The sequence below is a fragment of the Cinclus cinclus genome, chromosome 3 (genome assembly GCF_963662255.1).
Source record: "Cinclus cinclus chromosome 3, bCinCin1.1, whole genome shotgun sequence".
NCBI classification, from domain to species: Eukaryota; Metazoa; Chordata; class Aves; order Passeriformes; family Cinclidae; genus Cinclus; species Cinclus cinclus.
The window spans coordinates 80,779,688-80,806,563 of record NC_085048.1 but is presented as its reverse complement, the minus strand read 5'-3'; the positions used below and the strand labels follow the sequence as shown (position 1 = coordinate 80,806,563).

The 26,876-nt window shown below is 34.5% G+C and overlaps 1 protein-coding gene across 3 annotated transcripts in view; it reads right to left on the bottom strand.

Moving 5' to 3' along the window:
• CEP170 (centrosomal protein 170) overlaps positions 1 to 26,876 on the bottom strand; it is a 65,636-nt gene that overhangs the window by 24,251 nt on the left and 14,509 nt on the right. For 2 of the 3 annotated variants that reach the window (XM_062489206.1, XM_062489208.1), the window contains exons 7-11: positions 20,650 to 21,126; positions 17,894 to 18,058; positions 16,443 to 16,444; positions 6,247 to 6,396; positions 153 to 279 (exon numbers count right to left, since the gene is read on the bottom strand). In XM_062489206.1, the coding sequence (XP_062345190.1) occupies positions 153 to 279; positions 6,247 to 6,396; positions 16,443 to 16,444; positions 17,894 to 18,058; positions 20,650 to 21,126 (921 nt within the window). Of the gene's footprint in view, positions 1 to 152; positions 280 to 6,246; positions 6,397 to 16,442; positions 16,445 to 17,414; positions 17,711 to 17,887; positions 18,059 to 20,649; positions 21,127 to 26,876 lie in introns of all 3 variants that reach the window. The other variant, XM_062489205.1, reaches the window with a different exon arrangement.

The window sequence follows — 26,876 nt, the reverse complement described above, 5'->3', positions numbered from 1 at the left end:
GAGCTTGTTTCTGCTTAATGAAACAGAAGAATTTCATGTGAAAATGAGGCATTAGGAGTAAAAAAGCTAATTAAGTACAGCACATAATCATTCTTTTCCCCCTTTCACAGGTTTGCAGGATAAATTACGACAACAAGAACAGTTTTTAATACCATTTTCTAATGGAGCAGGCACAGAGGACTCCAATCTCATGTCATCTTGGTCATGACGTGTGTGATTAGCAGCCAAACTGGCCCACTGTGACACCCAACGTTTACTTCCAGGATTAGTAGAACCTTCCTAAGAAAGAAAAACAAAAGCAGAATAAAAATTATAACTGTTTGATAAAATGCATGCAATCTTTCCAGGTTTTTCCTGAATAGGTATGTCAGACACTATTTTCCTGGAGGAAGTTGGAAAAATTAGTTTACCTCAAATTTTAGAGTCCCCAGCTCTAGAATGGCAAACAAACAAAATCTATATAGCTGCTGAGTAAGTACCAAATAAACAGTTCTCAGTGCAGTGAACTTTTAAACACCAGAACCTATATAAAATACATCAAAACATGTGCTAGTTCTAAGATCAGTTTATTTCAGTCCTCAGCTCAGAAGTGTAGGAATAGTACATGGGGTGTGGGGGTGTGTTAAAAAATTAAAAATGTGCGTCAGGAAGACAAGGAAGTGACATTTTACCGGTTTAGAAGACCCTCTTGTCCAGATGAAATATTGTATTTACTTCATTACAGAAAGAATACCTTAAGGACTGAAAGAGTAAGATAACTTATGATGGAAAGGAAAGGAAGCTCAGGTTATTTGTTTGGCCTAAACAAAAAAAGAAGCAAAGATTAGTTTTAAACCATCCTACTGGGTAACAGCAAAGTCAATGTTATCAGTATTTCACAATTTTTTTTGCAACTAAACCAGAAAGGAAATTATTGTGGTTCCTTGATGGCAAGCCTTTTGAAATCTTGAAAATTTTTAAAATGTGAGAAAAGCATAGAATTAAACCATCATCTTGTATTATTACAGCATCTTTTTTTTTCAAATCCTGATTTCTAAATATAGTGCAGTGTTACTTATCTTACAGTCGCTCTTGCTTACATCTCCAAAAAACATCACTAGCCCTGCTGCATCTTCAAATCTTAACACTTCTGTTCAAAACATGGATTTTTGCCTAATGCCTTGACTACTCTTGAATTCTAGTCCTTGACCAGGAAACAACACTATACATTTTAAAAATTTATATAGCAGAACTAGAATGGTGAGCAATGTCACCTATTATATGACAACTTCTTTCAAATGAAAAGTTACTCAGACATTTGAAAAGCTTAAATTTATGAACTTGAATTTCTCCTGATTAATGCAAATGAGTGCAACATCATGAATCTCTACCAGAATTATCATGAATGTAGAAAATCAGAGATGCAGCAGGTAATTTGTTTGAACTATTATACAAATTTCCATATTTTGAATATATTTTTAGAATCAAAACGTTATAAAATTCAAATCCAACAAAGCAAAGGAAGGTAATGTTTTTTTTTTATTTATGGGCATTTCTGAAGACAATGCGAGATGCCAGTAAGAATATTACAAAACACAAACAGCATTTATGCACTGGCAACTACCAAACCCTTATTTTCTTTCCTATCACTAGTCTTTTTTTTTCCTGTCTGTACTAGCAAACTTCCATCCAATAAAACAACTAATTATAGCCAAATCCAAACACCATAGATGTCCCAATCATCTTTGTAACAAAATTTGAACTAGCTTCTTCTGTACCACCTAACCAATTTCAGAGACACAGGTATGTGTCAGAAATCTAAATTAGACTTCACAATGGAGAAACACACTAAGATTTTGCAGATTAACTGCAGCAAAGTAACATGATACATTATTTTTCTCTGAATGTAATTACACTGCCAAAAATGGTTTCTATATAGCAGTGAATGTAAATGTATGCTTTGCCAGCTCTCTCTGTATACAAGCACAAACAACAAAAACAGGCAGCTTCTTTTCCTAGAAGTTTAAGCACATGCAGAAGATGTAAGGCTTATTATAAAACACCTATCTAAAAAGTCACGTTCAGTTATCCTAATGGTCTTCCTACAATCTATATCAATTTGCATCTTACAGGCTCTCAATTAAGCAATCCTCCAAATCTTCTCTTGAATACCAAAAGCAATTTCCTTGTATTTCAGAAAAACTGGGTTTACCTGTTGTATACCAGCCTTTTACCTTCATGTAAAATCTGCTTCCTCTTATGCTCATCTCACATACAAAGTCAATAGAAGTAAGAAATCTTTCAAAAATATACAAATTAACTTCTGTGGACTTATCAGTCAGCCTGAAGATGTAGGGCTTCAGGCTCCATATTTGAAAAAAATCCACAATTCACACACATTACACCTGAAAGCATCTCCAGTTCTTGGCATTTCAGAGCAGAATAATAGTTTGGGTTTTTTTTTAATAAATTTCAACAAGGCGAATAAAATCAATAAAAAAAAATTAAATGTCTTTTCAGACACATAACTCCAGTCAGTTCAATTTGCAAGAATCATATTATTTCATTTTTTCATAAACTGCTGTCTTGAAAGCACTTCCTTCCTCCTCACTCTACCTGCTGCATATGTCTCTGTGGTGATGATCTTTTTACAGATTTCCATACATGATTTATTTACAGCCAATGTCTTCAAGTTATTCCTGGAACAACACTGACACCTATCTTAAACAGCTCTTTTTCTCTTCTATTACAGTTACTCCCTTTATATATGAAAATCCAGCAATTGCACCCATCTCAGCTATTATGAATTGAACAGCACTGATCTGCTCCTGTAAGGTAAATCTTCATTCCCATAATAACCTGAGTAGACTTTGTACCTCCTCTAGACTTGTATCCACTCTTCTTGACCAAGAATGGTAACAATTGTAGTGCTATTTTTACAGGGGAAGCTTCACGATGGCAACCACAATGCCCTTCTCTGCTGATAATACATTTCCTGGGTATTCAAGGGTCCTATTTGCCTTTTCACAACCCTGTGATATTGGTGATACATCAGCCTACATTTTAGTATAGCATCTAGCTCAAACAAAAAGTAAGTATCAAACTTCATAATAAATGGATTGCTGTACAGGACAGGAAAATACAGTACTTTGAGAGGACAAACAAAAGGAAATACAGCCTCTAAATACTCCAATTTTAGGAAGTAGTATAGCAAATATTTACATGAATGAAGTTATTCCATATTCAGAATGTCAGTAGTATTATTCATCTGATCCTCACAGGGAAAGACATAAAGTAGGTATTCAAAACAGCAAAAGGAACAGTCTAGTCAATGACACTGATGAAGAATCAAGTTTCTAGTTGAGCTTTAATCTTACAAAAAACCAAAACAAACCCCCAAACCAACCAAAAACCAAAGCATATAAAAAAAAATGTTGATAGAACATTATTTAAGAACTGTGTTTAGCACAGACAACGGACCACTGAAAACTAAATGAAAGTTGGATGGATAGATTATAGTCCAAATGACTACAGTATTTTTATTAACCGAACTTTTAGGGTAAGAACAAATAATAATAATAATAACAACAACAGTAATATTATCTTTGTTCTCTATTTACTTAATTTTGCTCTTTAATCACACTTACCTTGTTTGGCAAGTGGCAGCTTATAATATAGAAAATAAAAACATTTAAATATTTTACATAGATGGGATTTAGTATTTTCACTGCCTGTATGTAATCATTGAAAAGACAAGAACCAGTGTCTTCAGGCTCAGTCCAACTGTGTCCAGATATTCACTCTGTGTTTTATTTATGACACACACTACTCCAAACTATTCAAAGTTTGTTGTATCAAGCTGAGAACTTCTTTAACAAGAAAAGCATTTCCAAGCATATCATTAATGATACTTCAAAAGCCCTGTAAAGCTAAGATATTTAAGTTCAGAATAAGCTTTCTACCCCCAAAGTGACTCTAGATGATCCTGTCTTGCCTTGGCAGAGCAGCTGGACTGCATGGTCTCCAGAGGTGTCTTCCAACCTTAACTATTCTGCGATTCTGCAAAACTGTTTTTATAAAATCTTTATCGTTTCCCAGGCCATCTTTTCCATCTCCTAGAATAGAAATATCTTAGATTTTTATTCTTTGTTTCTTCTACGCCAACCATGTTCTGAATTCACCTCATTCTGCTAATCATGTACAGGAATAACTGTGATGGACAGCTGGAATAAGGCCCACCCACAATCTGAGTGGATGCAAAACTGGAAGACTGAGCTACCCTGACATTACCTGACTATTTAGCCAAGATCTTCAATAAGGTTTATAAACATATGATCTGCAGCTCAGTAATGCAGTAGGTCTTCCAAAACCCACAAGCAGAAAAGTTTGTTTATGAGCGCACCTGACCCACATACTTTACATATTTACAAAATACATTTGCCACTCCCTTTCCTACTGAGGGCAAGTTTTGTTAATAAGACTTTAAATGCAATCATCTTTTCTCAGTAGTTATCCTCATGATTGTTTTCCCATTATTTCCCTATAAAAGACACCTCTTATTTTCTGACCTAGCTTCTCCTTTACTTCTACATTTCTATCAACCAACTTCTACTTTCAGCTTTCTCTAGTAAGCTTTCTTTCACCTTCATCTGTCCTCAACTAGTCTTACACTAATCTTTGTTCTATCCACGTTGCTTATGTCAGTTTTTTCCTTGACTTAGTGAATAATTTTCATTTTTTCCCCTATCATCATGCCTTGCAATATTTTAAATTAAGCTAATAACCTAATCCCTCCCACTACATAAAGACCTTTTAATGCAGCAAAGCAGTCACAGTAATAAAACAGCATAATTCTTGTAATTTCCACCTAAATCAAAGTGAATTTTAATATGTCATTGCCAGGTTTCTTACACCCACTGTATGATTGCAGAAGTTGTCTCAGCCATCTAAAAACAAAACCTTTTATTTGCAAAGTTGATACCTGAAAAGCCCAATTATGTTAATAAAATAGATCATATATTCTTCTTCTGCTTATATAATTGTAAAAGTGCAAAAATATCAATACTCTTGAAAACTGACAAGGCACAAATGAGCTGAGTGCTGCAAAAAGTATAAAAAAAGAGAGAAAGAATATGGTTATAGATTTGTGCAAAGCAGCAAGGTGAAAAACCTTTCACAGGATATGCCTATGCTGTGTGGCAATACTTCACTTGAAGCTGTAGCATTAGAGAAATTAGTCAAAGGTTCTAATCTAGACACAGTGACATACGTCGTGTCTCAAGGCTTTGCAGTAACTAAAATATAAAGATGAGAAAACACACCTCTGGAAGAAACAGATTTGTAGATACTAAAATCAAGGTATTTGCATGGCAGGCACACTAAGTAATATTTCAAGCTCTTGAAGCCTTCCCAAAAAATTGCTTATTTATAGAGTTTGCTAAAATAAATGACCATACTTCAGAAACAGTTTGCCAAGGGAAGTAGATGTGTTATATGCTGCATTACTGTCCCCAGTTGATTCCACTCCATTGTGATAATGTTCTGTTCCAGACACTTTTCAAGCTACTTTATCCATCACAATGATATCAGAATGCCTCCCAAGATTTCATTATAAAATGTGATAAATATCTATCTTCTGTGCATTTTCTAAGTCATATATAAAGCCAGGCATTTTCTTCTGTTTAATCCTTCACCAGCTGATTAAGTTATACTGTGTGTGAATCAACTAATGTAAGTGACTTGTCATGAGTGGCACCTCACTGGAGAACTTAAACCACAAATACAAAAACCCAAAGTCCTCTGGCTTCAGGAAAAAATATGAAAAGTGTTATCCACCAATTTTTTCCTACATGACTTTGTATCATGCATTAAGTGCACACATCTTATTTCTGAATTTTAACATCATCATTTGCTTTGGGCTATAAAACATAACCAGCTTTTCCTCAGTTCTGCTGAAGAAGTTACATGAAGCATACACTGTACAAAGTTATGGTGTTGCAAGGAAACTTCTGCTACATTTCCAGTACACTGGTGTCAGTGCACACAGGAATGGAGCCAAGTCTTAAAACATCTCTGCAATGATTTATGCCTGTCTCTGACAGAGAAGCTTTGATAATGCAATAAAGGCCTAGGAGAAATAAAATACTTATAGATCAGAGTTAATCTTTCCCAGGAAAGATTTTGTTTCCTGTTTAACACTTACTGGTCAGTTCTTAGTGCTCTCTTTTAGTGGAAGAAAAAAGAAGACCGTCAAAAATTAAATTCTACCTCTGTGTCAAGAAATCCAGTTGTACTCAGTGGTCTTTTTTCTTCCAGCACTACTGTAGCAGAATTTATAGCCCAATCTTTTACTAAATCTTTCTGGTTCTCGTTGATAACAGGCCTATTATAATCCTGGCTGTCATCCACTCCAAATACCTGAAAATGAAACAAACCATTACATTCATTAACCCAATACCATCCTGATACAATATTCAATGTTAATGGATGGATGGTGGCATGCTGGATAGTGAGTATAAATAGGTTTTATTGTATTATACTTATCTGTCACCTTAGTGCAATCTACAAATTAAATGGAAGAAAAATCTACAGCAATTAAAAAAAAAGGTGGAAGTCTACGTCAACATTGTGAAGTTTCAAAGAACAGCTAGTTGGAATGGTCAGATATGAAAAAATGACACTTTGATGAAAGGAACAAAAGATAAAAGCAAAATCATTTTACCAGTTAAGGGAAAAACCCATTAACTAGAATCACCAAATGTTCAGGTTTTTGCTATTATCTAATAGTATCAAGAAATACAAAATCTTGCATTTTCTATTAATACGCTTATTGAATTATTTCTCTAATAGAAACAAACTTTCAGTTTTTCAACTGTTAGAGACTTGGTAGATGTTGAAAGTCCTCCAGGTCTCATGAATCATGTAGGCTCATCTCATCCAAGACGTGACTTGGCATACTTCTTTTACTACTGTATTTCCTAATGATGCTTATATTAATCTCTTCTGCTTATGCCAGAATAATTTTCCTATGACATTTAAAAAACATTGCTCAGAAAAAAATACTAGAAAAGCATTATTACCAAGGCAATTTAGTAATAAGAACTTTAGCAGGAGAATCACCATACTGTTTGTCAAATTTCTCATGAGTCATAGAAAACAAGGAATATTAATTGCTTTCAGAATTGATGTATAATCAAAGACATTGCAGAAAATATCTGTAAATTGGAAACATATAATTTATAAAATTTGCAAATTTATGATTCACTACTTTACTACTAGGGATTTAGACATTAAAAAGATTACAGAATTAAATGTATCTCCCACACACATTAAAAACTGGTTGCCAAAAAGTAACAGTTAACATCAAAAATTGTTTTGTTATCTTCACAGATGTTATCCTCCTGTAACAAACACTACTAGTGCAGAATAGGAAAAGGTGTACAGAATTCTTTTTTCTCCAAAAGTGTGCTGTAATTCAGTTTTGCACAGCAAATCTAGAGGACTGGTTTATTACAGTTCTGAACAAGGTTAGTGTCTTCAGCATGGATTCACCACTAGATGGCCACAAACCATAACGTTGTCAGCTTCTGAGAAGCAGACAAAGGCAAAAATAATAGTTAAGAACCCTGTCATTCAACTCCTTATGCTCTTCTAACTTGCTACAGCATTACTACATTTAGACGTGGGAAAATTTCTCAAATGCACTGGATTTGTAATTGTTCTTGTGAGAATAGCCTGCTTTCCTGACATCTTAAAATTCAGGTAGTGCTCCCCTATTTTTCAATTTATACATCCATCATATTGAGAGTCTCTGGATTAGAAGTTGCTTAACAGTATTTCCAAAATATTTATTTTCATTTTATAAAAGTAGAGTGTTAAAACTTAAATTTTTGCTTTCATGATATACTTTTGATTTGTATAGTTGTAGCAATTTTTGAAGAGAAACTAGTTACCGGTCCACTGACACCTTTCTTTGAAAATATCACTACCCTGCAGAGAGTTTTTTCTTTGTGTACCCTAGTTTCATTTATTACAGAATTTTACATGTTCTTTTAAATGAAATGAAATTCTGGTATTATCAATAAGCTCCAGAAGGAAAATATGAATTCCACACTTCCATATCTAATTGGGACTACAGCAGCAAATTGCTGCCTGTCAACTGCTTCATTTTATCTGACAGCACATTCATTAACCATGTCAAATTTCTTTACTTGTATCAGAAATAACACTTCCTTCAGTCTTACCTTTTCTAGTACTGAACTCATGTTCAAGCAAATTTTGTTGTTCTTCTTATATTATTGAAATTACTGCAAAACCAAACTTGAATATTGCCTATTTTTTTTCTGTGAAAGCATGAAACAATTTCCATTGCAAATCAGAACATTTTAAGTGACATGGGAATGATGACATGCTGTAGAAAGTTGAGACCTGTCTATGAAATGTTCTTGATGTAATTTTGTTTAACCTGCAATCCAGCTGGCCTCTTAAGCAAATGGATTAACAGGTGATACAAGAGAGACAATGTCTAACTGAGCAGCTCAGTAGGGGCCACCAAGATGGCCAAGACTAGAACGTTTTACCCATGGGGAGAGTCTGGGGAAGCCAGATTTGATCACTTTGGAGATGGGAAGGTTTTGGGGTTGCATAACAGCTGCATCCCAAGTACAATGAGGAGCTCACAGTGCTACACTGCAGGGGGACAAGCGACAATTCATGTAAGAAAACTTTTTTCATTCTGAGGACAGTCAAGCAAGCTTGCCTAGTCTCTGCCCATGTAGGGCATAAAAACCCAAAAGTCCCGGGCAATCTGCTGACCTCAAAGCTTCTTTGAGCAGGGAGCTGGACAAGACATCTCCTTTCCAGGTCCCTTCCAGCTTATGTGATTCTATGCTCCATAGTAACAGTGGTCTTACATAATAACTTAGCATCTCAGATCTCCAAGTGCAAAGTTTTGAGAAAGCCCCAAGTATCTCATAGCAGCAGGGAAAAGGTGAGCTCCTGGCACATACAATTTTAAAGCAGTGAAGTAAGTTCTACAAAGATCCCTATGATAATCCATTTACATTCTGCAGTTCATCCAGTAAAACAAAAGGACAAAACAGTAGGCTAAAACCATAGCAAGTCTCAAAGCACTATCTTGTTACTTGCTGGAATGCAAACTTGCCCTGAAGAAATACAGAAGGGAAATATGCAATAACTAATGGCAAAACAATTGTAGCTTAATGAGGATATTCACAGATTCCATCACTTTATAGCAGCAACAGTTTTTCCAATATTCTGAGAATATAACCTTATCTATATTAACCAGTAATTGTTAAAATTCTTTATCCAACCAAATCCAAGAATTAACAAAATCTATCTAACACAATAAAAGCAAGATGCAAATCTTGAAAAAGGTACTGGGATATTTTCAGAGATAGCATGAGTTACAGGACCAAATCTGAGACCATGCACTGATCTCTTTGGCAAGGGCTAATTTTGCAGAAAGCAGAGTACTCTCTTTTGGCAGGTCATATACACTTCCCTGTGACAACAGCTCATGACTCAGAGTTCACCTACTCAGCACTAGAGCTGCAACACAGCTCTAACACAAGCTAGCTGTAGTGAGCAGGAACTGGTCTTGTTCACTCTCCCTTCTCCTGCCCCAAAGTATATTAATATTTTTTGCAGCACAGATACTAGAGGTGAACATAACGACTTTAAAAATAACTATCAAGATGATTCTTAAAAATCACAGAAGTAATTTTTTTTTCTCGATATGTGCAATACTTTCAAGAAATTAAAATTAAAAATGGTCAGAAAAAAATAATGGCAACAGGAACCATTTTTTTCAGAATAAGAAGGAAGTGGTTTGCTAACCTCTCCCCCATACCCACAACCCTCACCTGATGGTCTTCTTTTTTTTTTTTTTATAAACTTGAAAGTTCTTGACTAAGAAAAAACTATCCAGTTGTATCTCATCTAGATGCTTTTCAAAGCTCATAATATCTGGACTTTATACTTGTTTTATCTTTAAACTATTTCATGGTGTAAGAAGATCACACTGCACACTTCTACAATACTCTTAATTATTCAGTACTTAGTGACCACAGAACTAGTTCCTTGTCCAAATCATTACTGAAGATACTGATATAAATGGAAAAAAGTATAATTTGAGGCTTCTAATAGATATGTTCACTCAGTTTTACAGCAAATTATGTATATTAGAATGGGAAAATCTGAAGAATCCTATCTTGTTTTAAAATTTAAAAAATTCCAAAAATTTTAGTTTACGAAGTTTCCCCAGTATCTTACTGCTGAAGTCTTAATGCAAAGGATATAGAGTAATTAACAGAAAACAATACAAAATATTAAGAATTCTAGCTGAAATTCCTATTTATTAATAATGGTATTTGAAAAGCAAAATTATTTCAGTAACTCTTTTTCTATTCTTTCAGATCCTCACAACAGTCAGGGATGTAATCTAGAAACATATTTAAAAAATATCATGATTTGAATGCTATTAATTTAAGTGCAGGCAATCTGCATAAAAGGAACAGAATAAAACCCAGTGACAAGAAAGACAAAAGGAAATTCAAAGATGAGCAGTTAAAAATAAACAAAACCAAATCAGAGCAAAGGTAAGGAACAAGGGGCTACACTGTACAGGGCATTAAAGAGGGATCATGGCAAAATAAACAAGGAACAAATGATTTATTTTGAAATACGGTGTTTTCCGTTATAAATTGATAGGAATGTAAATTATGATAGCAATTGTGTTTCTTAACCTTTTAGGAGAAAGGAAGATGATGAGCATATTTCTTTGTCACAGAAGTCAAAAGTAGATTTCAGAAACTGAGATGTGAACTGACAGAGTCAGACCAGCAAAAAACAAATATAGAAAAAACAAGAGAAGCATGATTCTGGGAATACAAGCAGGATTTCAGGATTTGAGCACAGTTTGGGTGTACTAAGAAAGAAGAATTTGTAAATAAACCACACTCAGAGGTTGATTGATTGATGGCAAGAGAGGATTCCAGGGAGCACAGAAATGGAAGAGGCTTCAGATGGTCTTGGAAGATCATCTTGGTAACACTGCATTTGGTGTTCAGACTGAGCTCCTGACAATTCTTCCACAGAAGGTAGTTCAGGCATTCATAATACACAGTAAATTGGTCCTTAAAAGTCAGTTATTGATCACAGAGAAAAGACAAAAGGCAAACATTTTTTCCCATCTTTCACAAAGTGAGATATGAGTACAACAGCTCAGCACACACAATGTTTAGCTACTGCACAAACTGTGTTTAACCAAGCTGCTTCTGAGAAGTTTAATTTTAATAGTTTTTGCTAGTTCTTGGCAGTTATCCTGGCCATGCCAGGCAAACAGACTGTGTTCTGTGCAGGGCATATCTCATGAATAGCCATGGATTTTCACAGAAGCTGTTTACATCATTTCAACTCTGTATCGAAGTTACAGAATCAGATGCAAGATGCTCTGGTATAAAAAAAGCCACATAAGCAAATGAAAAGGATCAACATGCCAAGTCTAAGAGATTCCTCTTACCAGACATCAGTTACATATTTACATGCATACATATTTTGTCCCTGTTTTGCCACTGTGAAGAATTCATTTTCTTTAGGATTCCAAATTAAAAAGGAAACAAGTTTAGAGGCTGTAAAACTCCTTTCCTCATAAGAAGAAAAGATTATAAATATCCTCTGAACTCTTGACGAATTTTATAAACTCAGATGATCAGATAGGCTTCAAGTGGCCTACTGGTTCTTCAGCACAGTACTAATAAAATAGTCATTCTGCAAACAAGACACTCTGTGGGGCTCAAGGCATTTCTCTCAAAGAAACTGCTGAAGCAATGGTAAAAGCAATTAAATGCAGAGAGTGTGAAAAGACAGAAGACCTGAAGGTGATTTTCTGAAAATAGATACATCTACCTCAGTTCTTTTAACAGTCATTGAAACATACTGAGATTTTTTTTTCTCTCAACTTACTCCCTGCCCATTGATGCTTTCCAGGTCATCTTTCCATTTATAATACTGAAAAAATAGCCAAGAGCAATTCCATAACATGTATGTTAACTCCATAACCAAAGGAATCATAACAATAACAATCTGCAGGATTATTGATAAATTTTTAACATTTGCAACAGAGAAGACAAGATCTGGTATAAAAACTACATGAAAATTTAAAGCAACAACAATAAATCATTCAAAAGTAAACACTCCTTTAAAAAAACACATTAGCCAACACTATATGGTGACTATGTGGTATGAATAGATATACCCTGGAAGTAAAAAGAATAAAGAGATTCCATTTTCTAACAATCATCTTTCAGAATAGATTCCCATTCATAATCAAAAAAGTCAAACCAAACAAATAAGTATCATCATGAGCAGAAAGATCTAGAAAATAAAATTGGAAAATGCACTGTCAACAGTGAACATTTTTCCCTCCATAATTACTATTTCAAAATTTTAAAGAGGGAAGAAGAATCTCTCTCAAAATTCTGTCAACAGAGTAAGATTTTATGTACCATCATTGCATAGTATATAATCAAGTAAAATTCAAGATGACAGACTGCACATTACAAACAAGATCATTCCTATTAGGGCCTGTCTTATCTACATAAATAAAGACTTTAAAACATCTAGAATATGGAGCTTGCATTGAAAACAAAATCATTACATGGTCACAGTAAGTCTTTCTGAAGGTGGCAGAAGGATGGATTGAGTTTGATTTTAATATTTTTCAAGTCTTCTGTTTGGGAATCAGTATGTATCAGGTTGAATTTGCAATCTAAATTTATGCTGCTGATGAAAAAAATCAATTACCTTTTAGGAAATTTAAATGAAAATAACATAAATTATGTAAAAAATTTAGGGACCAAAGAAAATTTTAAGTCAAATGTTTCCATATGCATATGAACTGTTATAATATTCCAGATTTCTTGGCTACCTGATGGGACTTGAAACACTCATATAGCCTCAATTCTATTCCATCCCTTCCCTTTCCACACATGCATAGAAGAGTTATGTCTGCTATAGTAAGTTCTACAAAATATTTCAACTTTTAAATACCCTGAAATGAAACTGGCTGAAGAAGAAAGGCAACAAAAAAACCCTACGCAAAACAAACAGAAAGAGTCCTCAAGAAAACCCCCAAAGAACTTGCAAAAAAATCACTGAGTTGCTTTTTATTTACTGCAATGGCCTCAAAGTATTTAATATTCCAAACACATGAAGAATTATTTGCACATTCATTTATTAATATTTATTACTGACAGTACTTTGCTTTATTGAAAAAGGAAAGTCATTAGCATGATAATTTAGTCTCTTTATATCTACAAAAAAGCAAGATGAACTGCAGAAGCATAATTTTGAATTCTTTCATCCACTGGCAGATTTACCTTTACTGTGGGCTATGAATATTTTTTAATGTGATATGACTGCTGAGAACAACTTTCCTCTAATAAATTTGACTTATTTAAAAAAAAAACATAACATGGATAGAAAATTTACAACTCAGAGATAAAAAGAAAGCAACTGATAAGTGTTAACAGAAGAAAGCACTGAACCCATCGAAAGAGCATTATGGCTGGATGTAAAGGAAAAACAAATCCTACAACTGTGCCCCATTTACTCATGTATTTTATATGGTAAACTTAACACTGAAAACATGTTCTAAATTAAATCAAGATCCTGAATTTGTTTTATTTTGGACTTAGCTACAATAAGACCATTATTCGGCTAGTTGCTATTTGAGTAGAGGATATTTTATGCCACGTATATTCAAAGTGGGCTTTGTGGTATAAAAGAGCAGCTTGCTTTCTTAACACATTGATGGAATTGCTCTCAATGGCAATTCTAAAAAAGAGATCTGTCATCTATTTTTTTTCCTCATGTTATTAGTATAATTATTCTCTAAACCTTAGCCTACTAACCAATTCATACTTCTCTATGAACACCTGGATGCAGAAATATCACTGGCTGATGAAAGGACTTTCAGGACGCAAAGTTTAGTGTTATTTTTCCAATATTCTCTATTCATAAAGAACATTAAGACACAATCATCAATTTCTACTTGCATCTTCTTTTAACATTTACTACTGAAAACTACGTGCATATGTACTCTATTCTTTCATCTTTAAATAATTTTTTTTTTTTTTTTTAAATATTTGAAAGCAAATTTGAAGGTTGCATAAAACACAAGCCATAATGCATTTGAAAACTTGCATTTTAGGTAAGCAGCAGACATTTACTGCAAGACAGTCATGACTGCAGATATGTGATTACCCCTCCCTGCTACGGAAAAGAATCAAAATTAAAAACTATTCTCTGTGACTTAATAAATGTTTTTTGCTTTCTTTCTGATCATGCATTTTTCTCACATTCTCTTCTCAAAGTCATGCTTCAAAATGGTTGAGAAATAAAGGTTCTGTCATTTGCTATTCTACTCCTTTTCTGCTACAGTGACAATACTTTTTTCTTAGAGGCTGAAAGAACACCAGAGGAAGAACTGGATCCTTAGCAATCTAAATGAAATAAAGATGCTGAATAAGCAGGACAGCATAGTTTCTGGCTTTTAAAAATCATCTCACACAAGCATCTATTCTTCTTGAGGCAATTGCCTAGAATCTTTAGTAAAAGGCTACACTATGCCAAAATAGTACTTTTGAAGGAAGTAATAGAGCTCAACATTAAGATTTTTACTCCCCTTTTCTTAGAATTACATAGAGATGGGTGTTTTCCAGTTTTGTTCTGAGAATTTTAACTTTGACTTCCTGCATGTTTCTCTTGGATTCTTAATGCAAAGAAGCATTAATAACCCCACCCTGATTTTTCACAAGTTAATACCACTCTTGCATTTGTGGTTCGCTCTTATGTTCCTTTCCAAAGAAAAGTGAAGTAAGGCTAAGGCTAAGAATAAGTCACATTTGGGAGTAATCTTTGGGTATTTTGGTCATTCTCATCCTTTCCTCCAAAAACAGGGAAAAACTACCCAAACCCAGAAGCACTTTATTCCACTGAAAATTCTTCAGGTAAATCACACGCACATTTTAGCACCATTCTAATGTAAATTGCAACTGACAAGAATGCAAATTTGTGCAAATGTTTTAGACAGTGATCCTTGCTATTTGTAGTGCATTTTCATCCCAATCCTAGCAAATCAAACTCTTGAATTTCAATTAAATTTTTGACCCAAGAGACACCCTTAAATGAGATTCAATCGAGCAGGCATATTAACTACTCAGAAAAAGGACTGATTTGCCAACCAAAGAGTGGTTATACTGAAATAATCGATAAGATGTACACTGATAATTCTCTTAGCTCCTCAATAAAGAAGCACAGAAGCACCTTGTTCTATACCTCACTTATCCCCCTTTGGCAAAGTAAGATTATCCAAAGCCTTAGCACTTTAAAAAAGGAAGGAAGCAAAGCAAAGCTCAGCTGGAGGACAAAATTTTGGCTTCCATTTGGTTTAGATTTTCTTCATTGGCTGTTTTTCTGCACTTCATAAAAATAGCATCATACTGCTTCATATTACCAAATCAAGTAAGAATTGCATAGCAGGGCTCTTTGAACTGGGTGTTAAAATATAGTATTCATAAGATTTCAACACAGATACTAAGTGAAATGATACAGAAGACCTTGAAGAAAAAACATATCTGCTTTACTTCATAGTAAATCTTTAATACCTAGTGGTGACACCTTTAAAGTTAGCAGTAAGGGAAATTTATGATGCCCAAAAGCTTTTACATAACTCTAAGATTATTAAGCAATACTTTACTATCATCCTTAAGGCTTCCATTCACTTCCTGTTCCTGAATCTCTCCTGTAACAGGAGAGATTTCTTTCAAACGAAAAACTGACTTTAGATAATCTGAATGGCTACTGAATGCCACAAAATTTTGAAATTTTATTAGCACTCGCAGGCCCATGGTGTGATTCTTAGAAGGTCCTGCATAGGACCTGCATAGGCTGAGAGCTTGACCCAATTATCCTAACTGGTCCCTTCCAACTCAGCATATTCTACGATTATAAATATTAGACAGTATTAACATTTTTATCATGGGCATAAATTGTCTATTTAAAAAATGTTATTACTTTTTGTGGTTTTCAAAAAAGCCCTTTTGAGCTACTGTGTTTAGCTAAAACTCAACTTCCAAATTTTCTGATTAGTTTGAATTCAATTTAGTTGAAGATTTATAATGTAAGAATAAAGTGTAGAAGTTCATAGTTCTTTAATATTTACTTGCTTCATTTGGAATGCTTTTAGTTCCCTGTTGTTTTCTTGAATATTGATTCAAAGAAGTAAAAAAATTTCCATTTTTACCTCCGTAAGAGGTGAAACTATTATCTTTATTATTTTATTGAAGGTGACACCCTTTACTTTAATCCCCGTCTCCAAATACTCCATAAACACCTTTCTAAAAGAAAACCATCTATAATAAAATATCCCATTTCCCCACTACTTCAGAATTTTTTTACAAAACCAAACCAGTGAAGCTGGCTTGTCTTGCAAAAAAGTTTTCAACCCTAGCCAAAATTAATACCAAATGTATTAATGGATTTGTTCAGCTCTGAAAAGTTTTAGACATGGAAATGAATCCTTAGATAATTCTAAAACAAGTAAGTGATGAGTTTCTGATTAAATTAGAAAAACCCTAAGCTAGAATTGGATGCAGGCACCCAATGATAAGATTATCTAGGAAAACACAACAAAAGCAGAGAAAAAATCCATTTCAAGTCATGTTAAACAAAATGATTAAACATAGCTTCTGCTGCCCGTATTTTCCTGTTGAATCCAAAGAACAGTTATTCGTGGTTATTTAACACAGTTTTTTAACTGCAAATATAATTTTATTGCTATTTCTATTGTTACCAATAAGATAAATAGGAAATTCACACTGCTATCATATAAACACTTGGGGAAAATGAAAGCATTTCTATACTTACTTTTTATAACTGACACTGAAATTTAAGTTACTGTTACTGTCATATATACTTTTTCAATAAGTAGAGAAAACATTTACAATCTATATCCATATGATAATTTGGATGGAAGCAATTTATAATACTGAAAATTAGAGAAACAATAGGCTCTCAAGAATAAGTGAATATTTCCATAGGGACATAAACCACCCTGCTAAAAAATACCAGTTAAATGAATTTTGGTGCCGAGTATTTTTACAGTACTGAAATCTTTTAAAAACACATTAACGCTACCAAACTTCAAGAGAACAGCAGTATGAAACATGGAATAATGTTTAGCCAAATGCCTACTGCTGCTCTTATGACATTTCATATTTCAACCTTATAGACCAGTTTAAAAACTTGTGTTACTGCAGCAGCTTTAGTAAACAGACCCAAAGTAGCAGACTTTAAGCTGCTCACACATCCCATAACACATGTAACATCAGAATGCATTTCAGGTTTCTCACCTTGTCAATCATTTTGCGTGCTTCCAATTCTTCAGGATTGGGATTTTCCAGCTCAATAGTGTAAGTACCTTTGTCACTCTGGTCATCCTCATTGTCCTTTTCAGTAGCAGCAGAAATATGTTGGCTCTTCAACTTTTTGTCCATCTCCTGGTTCTGATTAGGCCTATGGCCAAGGCTTCCTGAACTCCTTAACAATGCAGCTTGTAAGGCAGGTAATGCAGCAGAGGGTTCTTCTGATTTCTGTTTTAGAAGTTTGGCATGAACACCATGTACTGCTCTGTGATGTGATGAGCTAGCTTGCACAGGTGAAGGGACTTTCTCTCCTGATGCAGGTTTCACTCTTTCAGCTCGTGTGTGAGATGTTGGAGATGGAGATTCTGGGCACAGACCTCCTACATTCTGAGAAAAAGAGTAAGAACGTCTCTTGCGAGGATGGTCTTCATCAAAAAACTCAATCATAAAGGCAGTCTGACTCAAACCAGCTTGCTCTTGCTGCTTTTCTGTGGAATGGACTTTCTGGTGTGAGTTTTTCAGCTCTGTATGATGATGCCTTAAGTGTTCCTCAAGTGCTGCCCGTTTACTGTAATGCCGGTGTGCACCAATGTTTTCTGAATCACTTTGTGTGCCATCATCATGCTTATTCCCTACAAGCAAAGCAAACAATATATAGCACAGTGAAACAAAGGAAGACCCCAACATAACAGGCAAAAATAGATAAGCAGCAAGCCAGGAAGGAAATTATTTCAAACTGGATTTCTGTTTAAACTCCAACAGCTTACAGTACCTGGCTCTGCAAATTTGGTACAGTTCCTGGAAATGCAATCAACTTGCTACAAGTCAAACAGTGAAATATTTTAGAAGCTGATCAGTAACAGCAGTGCATCTGAAGTATCCTTTCCCAATATTCTCATCTGTGAATACTTATCAGCAACATACAAAAGCCAGTATTCTACCAGCTGTACTATAGTATGCTTTTTAATTATATCAGTTTTGTTACAGAGCCAGTTGATTACAAATGACTACTGACACATTCCAGGCAGGGTTAAGAGGAAAAAGAAAACCTTAATAAAGTCCTTCCGACAGTGGAAAGAGAGCCACAGCTCATATTGCTGGATTCCTCACACATTTACAATAATTTATCATGAGCAATGTCTACTTAAAATTGGATTGAATCCTTTTTTACTCTTTCCAAGAAGAGCAATGAGTTTTTCCATAATTCACTCCACTCAGCATCTGATGTGTGCTTGTAAAATGGTTGTTACTACTTATTCATTCCACAAACTACTCTGAGATCTCTGAATAAGGATTACATATTTCACAAATCATACATGCACCTACAAATACTTTGCAATGATACCTGAAAATGTATGGAATGCTGGATACTTACACATAGTAAGTGTATTTAACACAGAGCAACCTCATGTACAAGGAAAGTGTCAATGCTCCTAAGTTTTAGCCCAGCACCTGGGAAAGAACAGTTTCATCTTCCTTGAACTCTTTTAGAACAAATTTCACTCATATATATGTGTGTATATATATAAAATGTACAATTTCTGTATTTTTGATTCTTAAGAGGTTAGCTTTTTTAAGCTTTTTCTCATTTAAATAGTTAGGATATGCAGCTACTATTCATTTAAATAGTAATTACATATTGGCTAATCTTACTTATCATACTAATACCACTGAAAACACAGCAGAAATCCCAACTTACATTCCTGCTTTCTACTTGTTAGAATAGTGCCTACAAAAATTATGTGATGATTCATGTATTTCCAAATAATAATAAAGCAGTATTGACACCACAGTGAAAGTCATATAACCTAATTTTAGCAGTGGGATTTCAGTACAGAATATTATAAGAAAAAGTAGAAGAGGAAAAAAAAAAAGCTTTGAGTTTTTTTAAAAAAATCAAACTTTCAAAACACCCTGGTATATTTACTATCTAAAAATACAACTAATGAGTGAGAATACAAACAGGCCATAGAAGATTACAAAATTCAGGTATTTATTATGGCCATATGCATCCCATAACTAACACCTCTTTCAGATGAAAATTAATCAGAATTTGAGGAGTTTCTGCCAGGAAAAGGCTTATAAACAAAGCCCCTTCTATATATCCAAGTGTCATGGCTAGTATGTTAAGGAACGTTCATGAATGCAATACATTTACATGAAGGCCAAAGAATGTGATTTACATTGGAAGAAATAACATACTATTATCATCATGCTAGCACATTAATCTAATTCTGCTTTCAGAATTTTATTTTTAGCATGATGTTGAAAAAGTCAGCCTTAGAAAGCAGAATTTTGATCAATAAGGCAAAGGATGTTGCACCCTGTCCCAGCCAACTTAAGAACTAGACCTGATAATGTTGCAGAGCCAAGGAAAATGAGAATTGTAGGGTTAACCTGATGAAACTAAAAATGGAAAACAAGAGAGACTTGAAAAGGTTAATCAGAAGTTTGCATTCTGAAAGGTTGAATGGTACTGGAATCTTCATCTGAACATCAAGACTATCTGGTTCTCGCTCTGTTAAGTGACACTCAAGAGAAAGTACACTTGTCATGTGTAACATTTGATTTAATTTCATTAGAAATGTCACTCTCTGCAATAAATGAACATGTAGGATCACCTGAAACTCCTTTCAACAGCAGCACTCATGAATGCAATAGTCCTCAAGCTGAATACAAAAACTGAAGCTCTTCCTTTATTTCTGATTCCTGACTCAAACTTGACTCCATCAAACATGATCCATACAAGCATAATGATGCATTATTTGCCATAAATTATTTTCTTGGAACACACAAATATTCACAGAAAATATGCAATTGAAAGAGTAGCTAAAAGCATAAATTAAACTTCAGAGTATTGATTCAAAAAGCAATTAATGTTTTTAAAGTAATTAATGAGAAAAAGTGAGATATATAAAATTTAACTAAGTTTTGGGTTCTTTCCTCTTCTTTTTCACAATCAGTGTTTAAATACCTGATGTTTTCAGCCTCACTAGAACACCTCCAATTAGCATATTCATTGTAAAATGATTCAGCATTTGGTTTCTTATGTTCTTTGTAAGATTTAATTCAGCAGTAAAATTTCCCAGCCCAAATCCTTGTACATGTGTGGAGTATCTGTGATTTCATTTGAACTTGGCAAGGGCTCAGGGATCCTCTGACTGCATGCTGGCGAGGAATTGCTGCTTTCAGAATTAAGCACAGCTGGAATTATTCACTTTACCTTTCAGCCTCTTCAAGTACACTGGAACGTCACTCTTGATACTTTTGGAATCCTCCTCCGTTGGTTCCCATATCATTCTTGGAGGATTGTTCTGTGCCAGCCAATCTGCTACTTTGCTTTCTGCAGCCATCATCACTGTCTGAAGCCCCGGCAGGTCCTGCCCACTGGAGGAAGAAGGCTTCTTCGACTTGTGACGCTGTTCCAATGTGAATTTTGTCACATGATCTTTGATCTTTACTTTCCCTGGAGTGTTGTCATCAAATTCAATGGTAAAGGAAGCGTGCCCTGAAGCCGCTGCATGGGAACTTTGTGTATCTTTTGTGGGAATTTCATGAACAGTGCTCTCTGCTACCTGTGAAGCTTGCTGGCATTCTTTAGTAGGGATTTCAAAATAACTGGGCTCCCTACAGAAAGGATAAAGTTCTTCACTTGCAGATGCAGATTGCTCTTCAGATTGTTTGGCATCTGTGCTGCATCCTATTAGGAAAAATAATAAAAAAAAAACAGATTTCACAATACTTGGGAACTTCAAACTCTTCAAGAAGTTTCTCAACTCCTGTAAAGGCCACTTGAGTAATTTCTGGAATAAACAGCAAGATTGTGGAGTAGACTGAGCACCATAGTTCTGGAAAAATAGTTCCAGAATTGCATATAAAAAGTATTAATGAAAAGGCAGTTTGAACTTGAGCTGTGAGAACTGTAAAGTGGCAAAAAGCTCACTCAGAATTTGTCAAAGCACGTGCAAAATATTTTTAAAATATGTAAAGGTTGGATGAGTTATCTGAACATGGAAAACGGCTAAATCACAATGGCAAAATTGTGCAGATGATCATTATCGCAATTCCAATCTATTGGAAAAACCATCAAATCAGGATGCTCCCAAAACAAGTGCTAATGATCTTCCATCTCCTGCAGTGGATAGAACGTGTAATTTTGTTTGGCCAAATTCTTCAGAAAAACAATTCACACATAAATGCAAGATAAACATTACTTCTGGCTTGAAAAGCTAAACACTGCTAAGCACTGGAAAGTGTTTTGGAATGGAAGCACTTTATTTTTCTACAAAAGATAAAACCAAAGAATCAAGCTAAATCCTACTGTCATGTCCTCGTATTTTACTTGTTGCCATAGTTTGCAAATGAACAGAAAAAGGAACAATAGCTGGAAGCATGCAGAATGTTAGCAAGCCATGCTCTCACTGGCTAAAAAAAGCAGCAAGTAGAAAAAGCACAGGGTAGTAATTCCAAGTTCCACTGTATAGCCTAAATGAAAGCTAAAACTTGCTGTTAAAGGTTGCACCAAAGCTACCAATGTGCCTTTAAGAAAACTAATCTTCTGATTGCATTTCATGAACTAGTAAGCCAAAATACCTAGTACAGAGATGTGCTAAAAGCAACAGACAGTTGAGACCTTAACAGCAACAGCAACTAAGAGTCCAGCAAAAGAATTCTGAATAGTTCTGAAGCAATTTATAATGGACCACATTAAAACCACATTCAGGTTGCCAAGAAAAGAATTAAGACTCCAACTAATTAATTTTAGGTGCTGAAAAATGCCACTCTGTATCAGCTGAGGACGTTAACCTTTGTGTATGAAGCACACAATTGCTATTATGCAATAAGATAGCAACAGAAGCATTTATACTGAAGTCAGGAACTCAAGGGGTAAAGGATGCAGGATGGAATAATGCTCCTAAGCTGCTCCTCACAAACACATGCTTCTTGTGATGATTTAGGAAAAAGTTAAAAAAAAATAAAAACAGAAAAAAGAAAGGATGGTAGTGTGATACAGAGAAATAAACTATTTACAGGAAAGAATAATAGCTGGAAAAGTAAAAAAAAAAAAAGGTGTTATTGAATGAAAACAAGAACAGTACACATTTTTTATAATTGCCGTGTTTGGATATTCATTGGATAAAATTGCTCCAATGCAGGTAACAAAGCAGTTTTAATTTAGTTTTTCTACCAGTAGCTGCTACAAACACAAAACATGTTCAGAATTCAGACAGGTTTTTCTGTTGTACTGTTGGACTCCAAGAATCCCCAAGCTAATGCTTTCCATTGCACTATCAGCTACCTTATGTCTGTGAGAGAGTTTTCAGGTACTACAACAACACCTCACTACTCCCCTCCCTAGGAAACAGAATGCCTTTTTAATATCCTTCCTGAAAACACTTATGGCAGCAGACACACAATACAGAATTAATCTATTTTACTGATGCAGAAGTTATTAAAAATCTTCTCCGTTTATATAGAAAAAGTACAGAAATAAACAAAAATCACACTTTGCTGGTCCTAGACTTTAGGTGAACTACCATCACTCTCCATTTGGTTCATGTAGCTAACAAAAGGATCAAATCTAGAGCTGGATCCTTACAATATGAAACATGGTCACCAAAAAGGAGAGTAATCCACCACACAGACAATTCACAGGCAACTTTTTTTCCCCCACATGTTTCTGCTCAGAACTTCAAGTCAACAACATCATGCAATTCCCATAGCCAATAATTAAGCCAAATATAGTGTTCAATGATCATTCAAAGATAATACTCTGTTTTGATAAATATTTTTAATTTTGGGCAAGGCAGGAGCAATCTGCTGGCTACACAAGACACTATATTTTCCTGTAATTATGAAATAATTGGTTTATTACCAGCTTTTGAAAATAATAAAGACTGTGGGCAAACTACATCAGATGTACAGCAATAAGAGGATCTCTCACACTGGTTTGTCAGCATTGAAGAAGGATCAACTATTTACACTATAATATTATGAACAGTGTTTGATTCCAGTATTTTTGATTAAACAGATGCTAGCATATAGTTTGAATCTAAATTAAGGCAGTTTAATCAAAAGAAGTAAGAAACTGAACTACAACTAAATTGTAAATTTTACTAAGTAGAAAAATTTTTAACAATTATATAAATAAAAATATCCAGAGTATAAGTTAATTTTAATTACTTAAAAATCCTATTTTTAGCCAGAAGTACTTGCATTTTTAGAAAAGTTAAATGCACCAGAATTGAATAGAATAGGAAATAGAAAATGAGGAAGCAAAAATTAATACAAACCCTGATCTGATCCGCCCTTCAATATTTTCCTCGCAGATTCTAAATGCAAGTCCTTACAGCTTCCTAAATATTACAAAGAGTGATCTATAAAACAGCCTTACCTTTGAAATCCTATTACAAAATGTCATCTGCCAAGATGAAGGAAATTATATATCAGACTAAATACAGACACCTTTAAGAGAAAACCCTTCAAGCAAATAATGAAGATAAGTGATTGTCACTGCTCTACAATTTTTAAAGCAGAACAAACATAGTATATGTATAGCAAAGAAGGCAATTGCAAGTGAGGTTTGGGAAAATGAAGGGACAGGTGGGTGGTGAACTTCAATCTCTTAAGGGAACTAAGGACTGGCAAGACTAGAAGGAAAGGGGCAGAAAAGTAGCAGGATTATCTGTAAAAAGGGAGCTCTCACTCTTCAAAGACTGTGAGCGAACTGAACAACTGCTTCTAGAAAACAAGCAAGGAAGCAGTAATTGGTAGCTGCCACCCAGGTGTAGTGACATTATTATTTAAACGAGTCTAGGAGGAAAACTGGAATATTTGGGAAACCATAGGCTTAATCAAAGGGAGACTGAGAGAGATCCTTCACTAGGATGCGTGTCTTGTGAGGAACGATTGAAGGACCTGGGTTTGCTTTAGTCTGGAGAAGAGGAAGCTCAGGTGGGATCTCATCACTGTCTACAACCACCTGGAAGGAGCCTGTAGTAAGGTGGAGCTGGTTTCTTCTACAGTGCCTGCAGTGAGAGGATCAGAGGAAATGCCCTTAAACTGGGACAAGGGAGATTCAGATTTGACAGGAGAAAAATATTTTTTCACTCTCAGGGTGGTCACACATTGGAATAGATTGCCCAGGGATATGGTGGAGACACCATCCCTGGAGGTGTGCAAGAGGCACTGTGATATGGCATTGAGTCGTGCTTTAGTGGTTACAGTGCTGGGTGCATGGTTCAACTAGATGATCTCGGAGGTATATTCCCACCTCAGTAATTTCTTGTCTTGTCTGAGATGACCATTGGAAATGCAACACTCATGTCACTTTGTGACATTAGGAGAAATGATTACACTTTCTAACTTTCTAGGACTTTCTGGGTTTTCTTAAATTCTTATTTCTCAAGTTACACACAAATAGTCAGAAATTTTAACATTTTACTTGTTAGCCTGGACAAGAAAAATCATAGGTGTATGTGCTATTCAGATATACAAAAAAACTACCTCTGTATATTAACATATCATCATCTGCAATGACAAGAAATCTCGGAAAATATTCTGCACAATCCTCAGATTTTTAGTTATGCTCTATTCTTTCTGCCTTAAATATACAATTTTAAGAATAAAACTTGTAAAAGAAGGTGATCTGAAACTTACAAAGCACTTCCTGTAAAAAAGTCTGTAAACATGAAGCAATATATTTATTTGCAGTAGGTATAAGAAACAGCCAAAATATCATATTTACACAATACCCCAAAATATTTTTAATAATAGCTGATATTTGGCACTGTGCAATGGTATGTGTAATAAAAGAAGCTGAATTTAGTGCTTTCAACTGCTTAACAGATTTTCATTTTTTCCTTCCTCTTTCTTATCATATTCCTGCTTTTTATTTCCCACTTACATTGTAAGTTTTCTTTTTTTTTTTTTTTTTGCTTTGCAGCAGAAGTTTCATTTTTTATTTAAAGGCAAGATTTCAACAAATACATATAATGATTCACCTAGTATTGAATATGAAATCTCTGTCTTTCAACGCTTTCATAACGAGTGTTATGAAAAAATACCAGAATTGCTCTTTCAAAATAAAAATACAAACCAGCACTGTATATAAATCCCCATCTCTCGTAATAAATCGCTTAAGTACCTGCTTTGAAGAAGTTTAAGTGAAAAAAAGGACAAAACTAATCTTACTTAAATATGTTGCTGTGATGGGTCTATAGAGTTCTGTGAGCTCCCCATGACATAGTGTGTACATTTGCTGCTAGAGCTTTGCAAAGCAAGCCTTATATGCAGCAGTTGTACATATTTCATTACAAAACTCATCAATATTCTAGAACAAACATCTAGAAACTTAACTGCTAATACTGCTGATTAAGGATCACATGTTACAATGTGTGTAAACTCCTACACACACTGATTACACTCGTATTTCTCAAGTAACTGTCAGCCTGCTTTACCTGAAAATGACACTGTTTCTTAAGTGCGAGGAATGATTAATCTGATATTCTTATGTAATGCTGGAATTATAATTCATGCCAAGTGGAAAGAATAACTTCGGATTCCTGAAGTCTTCTTAAAAACTCACCTCTGCCTTTTCTTAGATTATTCTGGTAAAGGCATTAATGATACAAAATTCTGCAACTACCACTAAGATCAGCAGAGAACGCAGTTTTTGATTTCCCAGGAAATGAGAGTGTAACATACGGCAGTAAGAACAGTTACACACCAAATAAACTTGCCAATAACATGGATATTTGACAGCTGAAGCATAAAGCCATGCCAGAGGTATACACACAACTGTTCATTTTAACACAGACTAGTTCATCTATGGATCAATGAATTAGAACATTACACGTGTCTGAAGAATGCAGGAAGGATTTTTCTTTTCAAAGTGTTCCAGGTTATTCTGCTGTTCGTAAATAACTTTCATTAGTGAATTTCTGTTATGATAGAAATTCATTGATAGTAACATTGAAATAATCTTATTAACTTTACACTGTAAAGATTAATTGTCTATAGTTGGCTTAACAGAAACAAATCTCCCACTTCAATCTCCTTTTTAAACCTTACCCCATCTCTTAGAATTCAAGTTTTCTTTTCAGTAAATAATCACATAATAAATCATCAAATGACAGATTTTTGATAGGATTACTTTCTTAAAATGTTATCTGACTTTATCAATTTGAGTTAGTTTAAAAATTCACCTGTAATGTACTTACTTTTAGGCAGTTTATATTAAAAATTATGTCCCAGATCAGTGTTTTAAACAGTACAATTTAACCTACAAAAGAATAATTAGCTACACCAATCTTTAACATTTTTATTAAACTTTGCTTATATTTTAAAAATATCGAAGCATGACAATCTTCTGAAGTTTCCCATTTTCATTCGTAAAAGTGTATCTTTATATTGATTTCCTATTATTATATTCATCTATATCATAAAACC